The sequence below is a fragment of the Rattus norvegicus genome, chromosome 16 (assembly GCF_021556685.1).
Source record: "Rattus norvegicus strain SHRSP/BbbUtx chromosome 16, alternate assembly SHRSP_T2T, whole genome shotgun sequence".
NCBI classification, from domain to species: Eukaryota; Metazoa; Chordata; class Mammalia; order Rodentia; family Muridae; genus Rattus; species Rattus norvegicus.
Genome location: NC_141549.1, coordinates 72,822,344 through 72,834,890, shown reverse-complemented (window position 1 = coordinate 72,834,890; position 12,547 = coordinate 72,822,344). Strand labels below are relative to the sequence as shown.

Below are 12,547 nucleotides of genomic sequence, written 5' to 3'. Positions count from 1 at the left end.
TAAGAATAATACAAGAATTTCAATTTCAGTAATGTCATCGAGATGAAACACAGTAGCTTTTCTTCTAAAGGGAAAAGATGCTGACATCATGTGATATTCTGATGAAGACTTCATGCTGGTTCTAGATGGATCTCAACTGAAAGAGCGATACAGATCTATTGATGTGATTCTGAAATTACTGCAGAAGGCAGCACCCCGGGACCCTAGAACAACAGAGGAAATCCCTTGCCTTTCTTGTCTAACACATTATTCAGAAAACTAAACTAAAAGGTAAAATCTTGACCCAGCGCTCAAAGGAGGATATGGGAATTTCTTTGATAAGTTTCAGCAATACAGCATTCCTGGGTTCATAGTCTTGGTCCTGTAGCTGATGTACTAAGGGGAGGTCTCCACATGGATGACATTTATAGTTTAAATGACAAGCAAGTATTCAACTTTATAGACCTGACAAAAACAGATCGATAGGCAGTTGGCTTAACAGACGGTAGACTTATGTATTTAACAAACATGACAACATTTGAGGAATACAGAAGATTTCTTTGTATTAAAATATATTAGTTGAGTTGGGCATGGTGGCACTTGCCTTTAATCCCAGCACTTGGGATGCAGAGGCAGATGGGTCTCCATGAGTTTGAGGCCAGCCTGGTCTACAGAGCAAATTCCAGGACAGACAGGGCTACACAGAGGAAACCTGTATCAAACAAAACAAAACAAAAAAAAAAACAAAAAAAAAACCAAAAAACTATAATCTATCTATCTGTCTGTCTGTCTATCAAAATAATGGTTTCTTCATGACATTTTGATGTGTGCATGTCACTCACTGTCATCATGGCCACCAGTTTTCTGACACATGCCCTAGGAAAGAGGATGGAAAATTAGAAACAGTAAGCCACACAGCAGGACATTAACAGTGTCCGTTTCTAGTGTTTGCTGCTTTTTAGTTATTTAGTTAGCTCAGGACAGACCATGGAGCAGTGTTCGAATGCCACATACTTTAAGGATGGGAACCTCAACACTGTATTAACCGTATTAACTTTTAAACCATCCGTTCTGGGACATTAGAGTGGCCACACATGACAGGCAGCAGGAACCCTTAGCTGGGAAACGAATTATGTTGCTCACTTTCTTGCCTCCTGGTCTCACCTGGTGGGAAGGGGAGCCACTATCTTTCAGTGTCAATCACACCCAGAGATAGCTGTTTGTAGTGGTCTGTCCCTCGGTTATCACTCCCAGACAGCATCTTGGTGGACCTCAAGAACCATCTTGAGCGGGTGCTCTGCTCATCTCTGCAGCTCTCCAGCCTCCTGGGGAGAGGCTAAACAGAGCTGTAGCTGTGTGCTATGTAGGCTGCATCTGTGCTTTCTGTGAACGAGCCAGTTCTTTTCTCTGGGGGCAGCAGTCCCTTATGGTGTACACGATCCCACTGCTGCTAATCTCTGGAACTCCAACGTAGAGATGACAGAAATCTAACTACACACTAAGTAGCCAGGAAGACACCCAGGGAAAGGCAAGGAACATCCTCCTTTCTATATAGCGAAGCATCTGTATCACCTTTCTTCAAGGTACTTACCCTGCTGCCGGTGCTGCGGGTCATGCTGATCGGGAGTCTTATGGGATATCTCTCATTACACCTGTGCAATTAATTCATCAGAAAGGATTAAAACAGAACTAGAGGAAAGGGCTCGGAAAAGGAGGTGCTCATGTAACCGGAAGCAAAAGAGGTGGGAATCTGTGTGCATGTCGATGGAAGAGGAAACTGTGGGGATTAGCCCTGTGACAGATTTAGAGATCACTTCCAATTTACTAGGTCCGGCTCTTGGCTTATAACCGTGGCGATGAAAAGATGAGCCCTGGGCAGGGAGTCTGTCCCGGTGGCAGGACATAGACATTTCCTACAGCTTATCACGTGAATGATAAAACAGCAAGGCACCTTGCCGATGAAAATACAAGAAGGGCTGGGATAGATATAGAAGTGAGATGGCCCCAATGACCACGAACGTTGAAGTCCTACATTCGTGAGCTTCTGGTTTCAATGTGTATGAATCGCTTGAGAAGTTTTCTTGAATCTGTTGCAGGGAGCACATCATCCCGTAAACTCCTGGCTTGTCTGATCCGAGGACCATTTACTGAGAAGGAAGGGCCAGCCCGTTTAGCATCATAACCTATGGCTGGTTTTGAGCAAAAGGCAACCAAAGGAAAGGTCAAAGCTGTGTCACGAGATGCATCGTTCATGAGGTCGCCAACTGTCACGAGCAGGAGTGGTCCTCAGTCAGCCTTGGCTTCCCAAGTCAACTTAAACTTCAGTGTAAAAGATGAAGAGATGAGGAGTCTTGGTTGCCAAGTGGATTGGATCTGGAATCAAGCAGGAGAGAGGCCTGTGGAGCAAGGATGCTTTAGGTAGTTTCTGGAGGAGTTGAGTGAACAGGGAAGACCTCTCACAGAGGCGCTGTGTGAAGGTACCTGGTTATAAGGAAGCTGGAGGGGAAAACTTTTACCTTGTCCCGACTGACTCCACCTCTTGTTGGAGAGCGAGTCTACTCTGTTGGTGCCACTGTTTTCTGCTGAGCTTGGGCCCAAGACTCCTGGTCTTTCAATGTGGACTGAAGACCAGTGACTTTCCCAGGATTCTCTAGCCCTAAAGTACCAGATTGAAACTCCCAAGGAACCCCACTCCATGAACTGAGCAACTACTAGGTTCTTAGCTTCTCCAATGTTCAGACAGCCGTTGTTGGACTATCTGCTCTAAGCCAAGCTAAGAAGTACCCTTTGTAACATAAATCAATCTATCTGTTCTGTTCCTCTGGAGAATCCTGATGAATACATGTTTGAAAGTGTTGCCTGGGGAAGAGGGATTAGCCTCCCCCCCAACCCGCCACCAATGGTGTGATCTTCTTCTTCCTCTCCCCACCTAGGTCTGCTACAGTGGACTGGCAGCTCTTAAATACTGGTCCCCAAGAATATGCCTCCCCTGGTATATGTCATGTTCTTTCTCACCAGCTTACTTGATGGTGATGGAAGAAACCATCTACTCGAGGGCTTGTTTACTGAGTTTACATATATGTATCTGAGTCTTTCTCCTTTTTCCTCCACTAATACAACACCTCCATGAAAGTTGGCATGACCGAATGCATTTCTGCTGTACTTAGCATGGTAACGCCTGGGTGACTCATCACCTCCTTCTTGTGTTTGCACTGTATCGAGCTTCACAGCGACCCAATCCTTCAAGAAGCCGGGAATTCCATCATCAAGACAGTTTTAGCCTAGTATGGTCAGGTAAACTGGGTGTGTCCTGAGGCAGTGCACACAGTACAGTCTTCACTGAACTCAGTGTAGGGACTGCAGTGTGACCGAAAGCTCTGGAAGAAAGCTAGCTCACACAGAACCTTCTACAAAGGTTGATTAATTCTTTAGCAGTGGGGAGGTTGGAGAGTGTTGCAGGGTGTAGTGTATAGCCTTTGCTACCCCGCTTTCATGCTCTGAGAATGAGGCCACGCTACCAGCCCCTGCTCAGAGAACATTGGATCTGCGATGAAAGAAACGTACACACATTGGTCGGTTTCAACCTGGCTCATTGACTCAATTGCTAGGCACCTCCAATGCCTTTCCCAATACTCTAAGCTCATCACTTCTCAACCTACCCTAGCTTCAGTTACCTTTAGTCCCAGCTACACATCCCAACCTCCCTCCCGGGGAAGTGCCCTGTAGCCCCTCCCTCTGAGATCTCATGTGGCTGGTTCCTTTTCCACCTCTGAGCAAGGTGAAAACCTCCTTTCCTCTCTCCCTATGTCTGCTAGCTCCCCTGTGGGGATCTGGAAGTCCTGCCTCTGCCTTCTGCCTAGTAATTAGCCTGTAGCATTTTTACTGGTAGATCAAGACCCAATTGGGGAACAGGACCTTAGTATCCGAACCATTCCTACAGCAGATACAGAGCCTAATTACAGCTTATTTTGGGTGCTATCTTTAACCATTCTTTGCCCAGCTATGTGTCTGAACATTCTTGTGACTATCAAGTGAATGTTCCTAGCGATTAACTTAGCAGGTAACTGGTCTCGAACCCTGAAACTAATGTCAACAGACAGCATCTGGAGGCCTAGGGCAGTTATTCTCCTCTGCTTTGCTGTAGTCTGCCAGCCTGCTTTTCCCATCAATGTGTTTGAAGGGCGTCTTGACTTCTGGTCAGTTTTGTTCTGTTTCCATAAAAACATCACGAAAAGGCTACTCCATTGTAGTATGATGCTTGGGGAAACCAAAATTGATGTTTCGGGACCATGATCCTTTGTACTTGATTCTAGAATAAGCCAGGGCTTTTTTTTTTTTTTTTAAAGATTTATTTGTTTACTTATTTTATATATAAGTACACTGTAGCTGTCTTCAGGCACACCAGAAGAGGGCATCGGATCTCATTACAGATGGTTGTGAACCACCAAGTGGTTGCTGGGATTTGAACTCAGGACCTCTGGAAGAGCAATCAGTGCTCTTAACCACTGAGCCATCTCTCTAGCCCCAAGCCAGGGATTTTGATTCTCTGATGTGAGTGTTGTTTTATTCCTTAATATGGAGCTCTGAAGTTGGATGATAAGGGGCGGTTGCTGGATAGCAAGTCCCAGGAAGTCAGTCCATGGGCCCTCTAACCCTCTAGAGACCTCTCCTCCTAGTCCCTGACTGTCTTTCACAGACCACATCTCACCCATTCCTAATATGTCTGGGTCCTTCCATCTGCAGATGTTTTTCCTAGATGCTGCCATTCTTAACATCTGGATTGACAGAAGCCACAGAATAGAATACTCAGGGCCCAACCTGAGTTACAGCCACGTCCCCTCTAGACATGCCCACTGCATCATAAAGGGACAGGTAGCTAGAGGGATCCACTCCAACATTCTGAACCGTGATACACGGAGGGCACGTCCGTCCTCGAACCCTTGGGGAAACAGGACAATCTGTGTGCCAGTGCTGGACTTCCACTTCCTGAAGAGTAGGAGACTAATTGAATATGTGGAGAGCAATGAAAGATCCCTGGGACAAGCCTCTAGGTTGGCCATTAGGTCTAATTCGGTAACCCAGGGGTTTAAAGACCTCAGGGCTGCCCCAGGAAGTAGACAGGGTCTGGGTGATCAGCCCCACAGCCTGCCTAGCACTTCTCATGGCAAGAAGCAACCAGATCGTCTTCCATACCTTACGAGCTATGCTAGCAAGAACCATGCCCCTGACCCTACGTTTAGCTTGTCTGTAGTCTCCAAAAGGGTCTTTCAGTGTGATTCTGTCAAAGGCCCAGAGCACAGGCGGACATTTGTTGGACACGCTGGCTTGCAGAACAGCCCCGAAGCAACAGCAGGGGAGGCCCAGGGGAAAAAGAGGATAAAGGCGTTGCTTAGCAAGGCTAGAAAGCAGACGGAAAAAGCCTCAAACCAAGTAGACACCAGGCAGTTCCAGAAGCAAGAGGTGGTTATGAACACCGAACGCCCAAGCAAGAAACATCAGCAACAGCAACAAGAGAGCCTGGAGGGTCTGAAGAGTGGCCGTCTGGGAGGAGGAGACAACACAGGGCTCAGACAGTCACAAGGGCCTTTCAGGTACTACGGATGTCTTGCTCCTCCACGAGGAAACACCTTTTTGCAGTGCAAGAAGATCAAGCCCTATTCTAGAGAGTCAGTCTGGATAGTGTGCCCCTTATTGGAGAGCAAGGGTCTGGAGAGGAGCGGAAGCCAGTGCCTTCAGGCCAAGACGAGCTGGAAGCCATGAAAGTCTCCAGAGGAAGGAAAGCCCAGACTCCATTCTTGGAAAATACTTCCCTGCAGGGAAAAGCAAAGGGTTTGGGCCAAGATCTGCTGGCCAAAGCCAAGCCCTGGCTCCTAAAGAGGAAGAAGATGCAAGCCATGGAGATGTTGACCAAACCCCATCACCATAGAGGACTCTGCCTAGAAAACAGCAGAAAGGAAGTAAAACGGTTTTCTCAGGACATCCAACAAGGCGCTTTGGAAAGGAACATCGCGAGGCCTAAGTGGTTGCCAAGGGAGGAAGGCTGGGACCACATGGTCCAGGGAATCCCCGTTGTTTTTGCAGTTCGGTACTGTACTTAATCTCTCACAGGGATCAAAAGACCAGAGTGCTCCGAAGTCCAGGCTGAGCTTATCCATTAGCAAATCAAGTATTACCTACTCATAAGTGCTATCAACCTATGATGTCTTATGTGTGGGTAGATGTGAATGCTTATGAGATGAGAAGGCGGGGCTAAAGGCCAGGCCAGCCCTTGACAGCAAGTTGAGCTTGGGAGGATAGCAGGCACAGCAGCTGCTTGCCGGACATCTCAGAAGGATACAGCCTGCCCATGGACACCAAGCTTTAGGATGCTACAAGCATCCCTGACTTGAAGGTACTCATTTCTTCTAAGTGTGATGGCATCATAGGGACCATCCAGCTTCTGGGAAGGAATGGTGCACAGCCCCAACCCTACCCCCCACCCCCCGCCAGTTTGTAAAGGCTTTGCTTTTCTCTAAAGGCTCTCTGTAGGCTGAGAACCAATGGGGCTGAGAGTCTGGACTGAAATATTTCATTCCGGAGACGAGCGATACATCGTGGACAAAGGAGGACCCGAGAGACAGCAGTCACTTTCTCTGCATCCTGCTCTGCGAGCATCTCTGCTCCGTGAGTATCTCTGCTCCATCGCACCACTCCTACCAAGACGGAGTGAAAACTGAGGCAGATGAATGTTTCTTACTTTCCTTGTTTTCCACGTATCTGTGACCCGGAAGTACTACTAACGTGGTTTCATTTCCGCATCTTGTACCCATGCAGCGAGTCCCGAGTCAGCTTTCGTCCCCACCCTTGCTCAGGCCCCATAACATATTTCCTTCCCTCTCAAAGCTTCTTCAAAACACACATTAGTGTTTCAGCTTCTTGAAGAAGCTTGTTTGTCGTTTGTGATTTTCTTCCCCCGGCTCTTGCATCCCACGTCTGTTACATGTCCTCCCACGCAAGCCCCTTCGGTTTTCTAACACATAGGCAGCCTGCTCTTCTTCGTTATAGCTTCCAATAACAACGGACATGTTTAAGAAAAAGTATTTATTTCATAAAAAAATGTTCAAGCTGAGCGTTAGAGGCATACTGAAGTAGACTCTTATTTTATTTTTAATTCTAATGTCGGTTTGCCCTTCGCAGTGAAGGAGACCTGATCCATGTTACAAGGGTGACCAAAAATGTCCCACATTGATCCCTCATTACACCATATTGAAAAGCGTGTCAGCCTTAGTGGAGATTTCAGTCAGGCACAAAAGCTGCGAAGGGAACTTAAAAGATTATGGGATTATCCTATGCCTAGCTGGGTCTCACTTTTAATAGGTGACCCAGGAGGGGCGTTTCATGTGCTCTTCCCACTTAAGAACCCGGGGAGCTTTCTATGGCTTTCTGTGGGAAGACACATATGCTTGAGAGCTGGGTGTGTTCACTGCTGGGTCCTGCCAAATCTTCATAGTAGGCCCACAAGGACTGTCTGCAAGTGAGGTCATCTGACTGGGAGATGGGTCGGCCATTGTCAGTGGTCTCCTGGGTGGCAATTTTGTTCTGCTCCCTTATTTTAGCAGCTTCTAAGAGGTTTTGCTAATGCTCTACGCTACACTGCGTATTCAATGTCTTGCAGGAAGCTGTTGCAGTTTTTATTTTTCTCCCACGTCAACACCAGTTTATTGTGGCTAAGCGAGTTTCCTCACAACTTGGCCCAGGGAGCCATGTATGGGCTGATTGTTCGATGCTGCCCTCGTTTTGGGTTTGTACGTCCTTGTGGCCAAAAGCATCACATCAGACACATAAACCAAGGAAGAAAAATAGATGCAGCGCTCGTCTGCAGGTCATCACGTGTTAGATGGTTATCTGAAGGGAAGTAACCAAAAGAGAGGGGAGCCAGAAATACAGGTCCATGTAAAGTCCTAACTGAAGGACCTGGGAGGGAGGGTGAGTGTCTATGTAGCACATGGGGGGAAAATAGAGGGTGACCAGCAGTCTTATTTAGAGGTGAGATCAATGATGACTGTCCTATATCCCAACACATACTAGTAAAATCAACTCTGTGTGTGTGTGTGTGTGTGTGTGTGTGTGTGTGTGTGTGTGTGTGTGGTGTGAGGCAGTTTCTCTTTCTCTGTGAAGTTCTGGCTGTCCTAGAACTTGCTCTGTAGACCAGGCTGGCCTTGAACTCACAGAGATCCACCTGCCTCTGCCTCCTGAGTGCTGGGGTTAAAAGCATGTACCACCATCAATAGGCAAATCTAAATCCTTTTAACCACCATTAAGCTGGTCTTGACTAATATTGCTTGCTCTTCCTCCCTTCCCTTCCCTTCCCTCTCTCCCTCCTTTCTTCCCTTCTTTTTTAAAGATTTGTTTATTTTTACATATATAAGTACAGTGTCACTGTCTTCAGACACACGCGAAGAGGGCATCAGATCCCACTACAGATGGTTGTGACAGCCACCATGTGGTTGCTGGGATTTGAACTCAGGACCTCTGGAAGAGCAGTTAGTACTCTTAACCGTTGAGCCATCTCTCCAGCCCCACTTCCTTCCTTTCTTCTGAGGAGCCTCTACACTGGTTTACCCAGTGGCTGCACCGATTTTCTCTCCCACCAGGGGCAGAGAAATTTTAACATTCCCCAACACCCGTGCCAGCCCTGTTCATTGTTTTCTTTTGTTCTTAGCTATCCTGACTGGGATAAGATGAACGCTTAGAGAAGTTTTAATTTGCATTTCATGGGATGGCTAAGGATATTTAACAATAAAATAAAAATGTTTCTTAGCCATTTGTCTTTCACCTTTTGAGAACTTAACGTTTAAGACCATGCCCCATGTTTTTGGTTGGTGCTTGATATCTGGAGTTTGGAGTTCCTTATATATGATAGATATTGGATCTCTGTTATGTGCATAGCTGGTAAAGAATTTTTTTTCTATTCTGTGAGCTGCCTCTGCACTTGAATGATGGTATCCTTTGCTGCATGGAAGCCTTTTAGTTTCATTAATTTATTGTTGGTCTTTGGGAATGCAGTCAGGATTCTGTTCAGAAAGCCCTTTACTGTGCCAGTGAGTTCAAGGGTTTTTCCTGCTTTCTCCTTTATCAGATTCAGGGTATCGGGTTTTACATTCAGGTTCTTGATCTACTCGAGTTGAGCTTCATGTACGCTGAGAGGTAAAGACCAAGGTCCATCCTTCTGGGTGTAGCAATCCAATTCAGACATCCTGTGTTGAGGATGCTGTCTCTTTAACATGCATTGTTGGCAGGTGGTGAAAATCCATGGCTATAGGAGCATGGGCTTATATCCGAATCCTCTTTTCATTTTTAAAATATGATTTTAGTTTATGGGTTTATGGCTGAGTCCTCTGTTCTGTTCTAGTGAGCTGCTGCCTGTCTCTGTGCCAGTGCCACGCCGTTTTGGTCACTGTGGCTCTGTAGTATGCCACAGTTATGATGATAACTCCAGCACTCACTATTCTTTTGGCCCAGGATTTATTTGGTATGTGCGATATTTTGTGTCTACACATGAATTTTTAGATTTTTCTGCTTCCGTGAAGACCGGCATTGCAGTTTTGAGATTGCACTGAATCTGTGTATTTTATTTGGTAGGACAGCCATTATTCACAGCATTTTGTCCATCCACGAACATGGGAGGTCTTTCTATGTTCTATTATTTTTCTCCATTTCTTCAGTGTTTTGAGGTTTTCATTGTACACACAGATCTTTTATTACCTTTGTTGGGTTTATTCCATGTTATGTTTTTCTTTTTCTTTCTTTTTTTTTTTTTTTTGGTTCTTTTTTTCGGAGCTGGGGACCGAACCCAGGGCCTTGCGCTTCCTAGGCAAGCGCTCTACCACTGAGCTAAATCCCCAGCCCCCATGTTTTTCTTTTAAGCGACTGAAAATGGGGTCGTTTCTGTCATTTCACTTTCAGAATGCTTGCCCTTGGTCTACAGGAAGGTTGCTGATTGCTCTGTTAATAATGCGCCTTGTTGCTATGTTGAAAATGTTTTTTCAACTGGATGAGTTCTCTGGTGGAGTCAGGGTCTTTAATGTATAGTATAGAATCATATCATTTGCAAATAAGCGTACTCGAATTTATTTTTCTATGTGTGACTTTTTTTCTCTTGTATTTAGGTAAGCAAAAATATTGAAAAGGAGTAGAGAGGGCTGGAGAGATGGCTCAGCCGTTAAAGGCTAGGCTCACAACCAAAAATATAGGAGTAGAGAGAGTTGGATATTTTTATTTTGCTCCTGACTTTAGTAGAACTGCATCATAGTTCCCCCCGCCCCCAATTTGGCATGGTGTTGGCCATAGGCTTGGCATACATCACTTTAGTATGCTAATGTATGTTCGCTATATCCTTAGACTTTCTAAGGCTTTTATCATGAGAAGGGAAGGTTGGATTTTTAAAGAAAGTGGTTTTGCAACTCTTTAAATCAGTGTGCTTTCTGCCTTTAGGTACCTTTATAATTATTAATGTGTACATGTTAAACAACTCCTGCATCTCTGTCCTGAAACTGACTTGATTTTAGACTATAGTCGAATGGTCTTTTTGGTGTGTCCTTGAAGTTTACAAGTGTTTTATTGAATTTTTGTATCTGTATTCACCAGGGAGATTTATCTATAATTTCCTTTGTGGTTTTGTGTGTGTAATGCTGGCTTTGCGAATACTTTATAGAGTAGTTCAAGAAACATTGGTTGTAGCTCTTTTATTAAAGTCTGATAAAATTTTATGAGTCCCTTGGGACCTGGGCCTTTTAATTAATTAATTAATTAATTAATAATAATAATTATTATTTTTTTGGTTAGGAGATTTTAAGATTGCTGCTGTAATCTCATTGCTTATCTGTTTAAAAAATTTTTAAATGTCGTCTTGGTTTAACCTTAGGAGGTTATGTGTATTTAGGAATTATGCGGTTCTTTTAGTTTTTCTAATTTGGTGGAATGGAGGTTGCTGAAGTAGGTACTTGCAATCTTCTGGATTTCATTGGCATCTGCGGTGCTCTGATCTTACTGATTTTTTTGTTTTTGTTTTTTTTTTTTTGTTAATTAATTTCAGACGAGCCAGAAAATGTTTACTATTTCTTGGTCTTGGAAGCCATGGCTCTTTCATTTGGTGTCGAACCTTGTGGTGGAGTGAGGCCTGTCTTCATGAAGCACAACCCTGCCATTTCCAGCAGACACAGACCTCCATCGCCGTCTCCGACAACCAGCTGCACGTGCACGTTCGGGTGTATGAAGGGGAAAGAGGCGTGGCCAAGGGTAGGAACCCGCTGGGAACAATCGAACCTACAGGTAGGTCTGAGACCCAGTGTGTCTCTCTGACACTGATGTGGTACCCTCGATGCTTCTGTTGCAGAGCTCAATAAGGGAACGGGGACCAGAACGCTTTCACCAATGACAGAGTCCTCTTTGGTGCAGATGACAGTGAGCTCAATGGGCCAGGGAACTGAGGCATACAGGGCTCCGGATGAGAATCAGACAAGGTTCCAAGAGTTGGCTGGGATCCCAGGTATTCCGTGTGATAGTAAGAGTTGGAGACAAGAAAACTTGAGGGCAAACATCGCTGCTGAGGACAACAGGAGGTTCCTCTTGCCGAGTGTGTGGGGATCACCAGTTGATTGGATGGAAATCTGACTGCAGAGGAGAGGAAACATGACTAGCAGCAGCAGCAACTTGGGGGCAACAACCCGCCAGGCCATGCTCGAGTGTTGGTGACATACCAGGCAGAATGGCTGAGGCCCTGGGCTTCCTTCCCTATTGGGGGAGCTCTCCTACGGTGGTGCTTTAGTGCGCACTGTGGAACAGGGTGTTTATAGCATTCTTTCAGAGGAAGACATTTGGTGGACCTCGGTTCAGCAAGTTCTGGGCAGTTGAACTACTACAGTAATTTCCTGGGCACTCCTGGTACTCGAATACTGACCACATGTATAGGGAAAAGAAATAAGGCTGTGTTCTGTAAGCATTGAATCATGAATAGAAAATGTAATGTCTTAAATAAAATTGTTTAAATTCTGCACCAAAAATGTGGCTATTTTAAGTGCATTCCTCTGCTGATACAATATTATGAAAATCTCCTTTACATTTGAAGAGACTGGAACTTTTGCTGGACCTTATAGACATGAGTTAATAATAAACTTTGAGGTCCCCCTTTATACTTAAACCTCCTACTGTGTACTCCGACTTTGTTTAATTTGCCTTTAAGAGAACAAGGTAACGCTTGGGTGGTGTGGTACATGACTTTAATCCCAGCACTCTAGAGTCAAAGGCAGGCAGATCTCTGTGAGTTTGAGTTTGAGGCCAACCTGGTCTAGAGGGTGAGTTTCAGGACAGCCAAAGCTACACAGAGAAACTCTTCCTCAACACAACACAACACAAATAGACACAAGAACAATGTAGCAATCTACTTTACTTGATTCAGGTTTCCCATGTGATCAGCTTTTACAACCCAAGCTAATGTATAGATGTAATCTTAAGTCACATACTCAGTCATGCCCTTGATCTGGAGTAATGCATGTATATATATATATATATACTATGCTTTCAAATATAG

At 45.1% G+C, this 12,547-nt stretch overlaps 2 protein-coding genes and 1 long non-coding RNA gene across 2 annotated transcripts; 2 read left to right on the top strand and 1 right to left on the bottom strand.

The window, feature by feature from the left end:
* The window catches only part of Erich1 (glutamate-rich 1), a gene marked incomplete at its 5' end in the record, with an annotated part of 52,793,804 nt that overhangs the window by 10,829,473 nt on the left and 41,951,784 nt on the right, over positions 1–12,547 (bottom strand).
* LOC148000604 (protein Tex24-like) lies at positions 4,699–6,162 on the top strand. Its single transcript, XM_087589486.1, is given in 3 exon segments — positions 4,699–5,665; positions 5,668–6,074; positions 6,076–6,162. Coding segments are annotated over 3 exon segments (1,461 nt in total).
* Tex24l (testis expressed gene 24 like) lies at positions 6,250–12,020 on the top strand. The gene is made up of 3 exons (XR_015640041.1): positions 6,250–6,370; positions 6,497–6,642; positions 11,054–12,020. It is a non-coding gene; the product is annotated as a testis expressed gene 24 like (long non-coding RNA).